The sequence below is a fragment of the Leptopilina heterotoma genome, unplaced genomic scaffold, assembly GCF_015476425.1.
Source record: "Leptopilina heterotoma isolate Lh14 unplaced genomic scaffold, ASM1547642v1 Lhet_430, whole genome shotgun sequence".
In the NCBI taxonomy this organism is placed as follows: domain Eukaryota; kingdom Metazoa; phylum Arthropoda; class Insecta; order Hymenoptera; family Figitidae; genus Leptopilina; species Leptopilina heterotoma.
Window position 1 is genome coordinate 1,491,816 of NW_025111082.1, and position 3,234 is coordinate 1,495,049.

The 3,234-nt window shown below is 33.2% G+C and overlaps 1 protein-coding gene across 1 annotated transcript; it reads right to left on the reverse strand.

Annotated features, from left to right (window-relative positions):
- Positions 1-1,670: 1,670 nt before the first annotated feature.
- LOC122506790 (uncharacterized protein F54H12.2-like) lies at positions 1,671-2,987 on the reverse strand. The gene has a single exon (XM_043619107.1). The coding sequence runs from the start codon at positions 2,985-2,987 to the stop codon at positions 1,671-1,673; it is 1,317 nt and encodes a 438-aa protein (XP_043475042.1).
- Positions 2,988-3,234: the final 247 nt, after the last annotated feature.

Here is a 3,234-nt window from a genome sequence, read left to right on the forward strand (position 1 = left end):
CACCATATAAACTCTGTGCAAGCACCTTATTTCTACGTTTGTGACACATAGAAGTACGGTGCAAAGTTAGCAATATCTTTTTTCGTGCCTATTACCGCTCTCTGACGGTGCACGTAAGAAGATAAGAGTGATAAGGTGTGTCTTGAAAAAATAGAAAGTAGTGAGTCAAAGATGGAGTCGGAAAAGTGGAGGTGAAAATTAAAGTGTAACGAAATAAAATACGTAAATTTCAAAAAGGTAAGTTTATTGTACTACTAATTAAATCTATATTACATATTAAGAGAATAAAATTATAAAGTGTATTTTATGAATTATGTGTAAGACATTATGTTGTACATGTTTGAATACAATTATGTGTATGTGTGTGTGATGTAGAAGTATGGTTACAATTATGTTTAATTTTTAATGTTTTTTGAAAATTAGAAGCTATATAATCATTTTTTAATAAATTATTTGTAAAAAGTAAGTTAAAGTCGAGAAGAGAATAGTTAAAAGACATATAATAAAGAAACATAATACAAAATTGGCCACAAACAGTCGAAGAGGTACTTTGATATTGTGTTGTGTTCCATCTGAAAAAAGCGCAGTTTCTTCGTAAACAATCCAGATGTTGAGGAACAAAAGGCGGTAGACCATAGCTGTCGAAGTACGTTCCTCGGCCGTCCTTGCTGATGTGTATAGCGACCCAGTGGGTACCAGGTTTAGTGTGGTCATCTGTATTAATAACAATTGCAGACGGTCTTGTCAAAAAATGAGGTATTTTATCAGCAAGATAAACTCCAACGGAATGGTTGTTTATGAGACGTAGACACTGTAGTATTTGTAGACTGTTCATTCTTTGATGTATCAATATCCTCGTAATTGGCGTAAGTAGGAGTTGCGGTAGTTGTAGTCACTGGTAAGATTTGAAATGAGGTATCTTGACTATTTTTTACAACCTCTGGAATATAAGGAAGAGGTGGTATTGAGGATACTTCGTTGATAATTTTTAATTTTTTAGAACTGTTGTTACAAATAGCTCTATCTTTTCTGTATTTTTCAATCCAGCGTTTAAGCTTAGTAGCGTTATTAAGAGCACAAATAAAATATTCTTCTTTCTTTACACCGTGGTGAAAACAGTAGGCACGACTATCTGGTAGTTCCTTGAAGGAAGGACAAGATAAATTTTCGACATTAATAACTTGTCTACTTATGATTTGTTGTAAAACTTTAATCTTGTCTCGGCCTTTTACGTAAATGTTTCTGGATGTTCTTGCTACTTCACGTAAATTGGCATAAATATGTTTCATAGGTACATCACCATCGAACCATTCAATACCATGATAAAAACACGAAAGCCAATTATTTTGTTGTTTAATGCTGGATGGTAGATCCGAAAATAAGTGTGGTGGTGCAACAATCCAATGTCCAAAAAATTTACGATCCAATGCAATAACAGCTACTTCTTTGATCATAAAATTATCCTCTATATCACGAAATCCTTGTATGTCTATAACGTAGTCAACCATTTTAAAAACGATCACGAATTTGTATTTTTGTAGAAACTTTTTTCACTTTTGTACCCGACTAGTGTTGTGTGTTCTTTAAAAAGAAAAAGTATACTGAGTTCTTCCTTATATATAGGTTCTGATATAACTGTATTCCCCTTCTCTTCACATTTCCAAAATGTCTTAAGCTCCAAAATCTGTTATAACCTGTCTAGATGCATCAATTTTTAGAACGTTGTCGTATTCGGCATATACAATACAATTAATAGTTTCTTGTAGCATTTCTTCAAAACGTAGTTCTATTCTTAAAGCTCCATGTTTTATAAGATTCCAATGAGAGAAACAATGAGCAGAGAGATCAGGTGTAAGATCAAAGGCAAAAAGGCAGTATCCATTTGCGTAGTCGAAACGATTAATATTATTTCCTTCGTTAAGAAAATGAATACCAGTCCCAGTAAATAAAGTTTGGTAAGCTTCAACATAAAGTTTATCTTTTGAAAAGTCTGTTAATAGTGGTTTAGAAGGTATTTGCATTCCGTCTACGTAGAGTGAAAAGTGGTTGATTTGATAATGTTTAAAGTTGAAAAGGTTTTTATTTCGAGAGCCGTTAAAAGCTGTATTATCGACGAATCCTATAATAATCCTTTTAGGTAGTTGACCAAGTATAACATTATCAAGAGTTTCACTGTGAATACCAGCGTGAAGTGACAAGGCCTTTACCTCTACTCTAGTTATAGGATATTTAGCGGTACCACTAGAGAGAGCCTTGGCATGACCAATTAAAACCCCAGGACTAATTTTTGCTCTACGTACAAGTAAAGAAGCTTCTTCGATGTGTAAGGAAGATATTCCTGTGGGGTCTATTAAACAAAAGGGATCTTTTGAGCGAACAAGTCGTAGTCGTAATTCCACACCGTTAAGTAAAAATTTATCTTGATTAAAAACATCACAATGTAAATGTCCGACCATGTCAATTCTTCTAGAATCACTTAGATATTTTCGACATTCAACTAAACCTTTATTTTCATCACCAAATTCTTCCATTTTACCAGCAGTGTCGTTAGACCATAACGAAGATGTAAGATGAGTGGTTTTTGCTACGTTATTGTAGTTGAGTAAAGTTTCAATGTAGGCTCTATATGCATAAGCGTTATTTGGTGGTGAGACAAGTTTTTGGTTAAAGTAGACATCAATCTGGTTGAACATAGAATGTAATAAATTATTTACTGGGCCTATTTTACTTATGTTGTCGGCATTTTCTGCAGTTCTTGCTGGTACAATTAAACGAACTTTGAGACTGATCATAGTATGAGGAAGATCGATATATTCATCTCCGTGACCAGGAACGACGAATTCTATCGGTGAGTCATCTGTGAGGGAAGAAACAGGTTTGTAGTGCACCCATTGTGAACTTTCTATAGCTTTTTGAGTTGGTGGTAAAGTAAAAAGATCCAATTCTGATTTTAAACATTCACAAGAATGAGAATGTAAGAAAGACATTTTATTTAAAAGTTCTTAAACTTCACCAAAAATATCAACTTTTGTTCTTCTTTTTGTTTTATATTTTTTAAAATTTTTTGGCTTCTTTTTATTTTTTCTGGTTTTTTTCCCTTTCTTCTTTTGTTTTTTAAGAATTTTCTTTTTATGATTCAGATTTTTTTTAATCTTTTTCTTTGTTGAATGTTTTGGACCGTCGATGTGTAGTATGCTACGGTTTGCTAGTAACTGAGCAGGTGGTGATAATCCA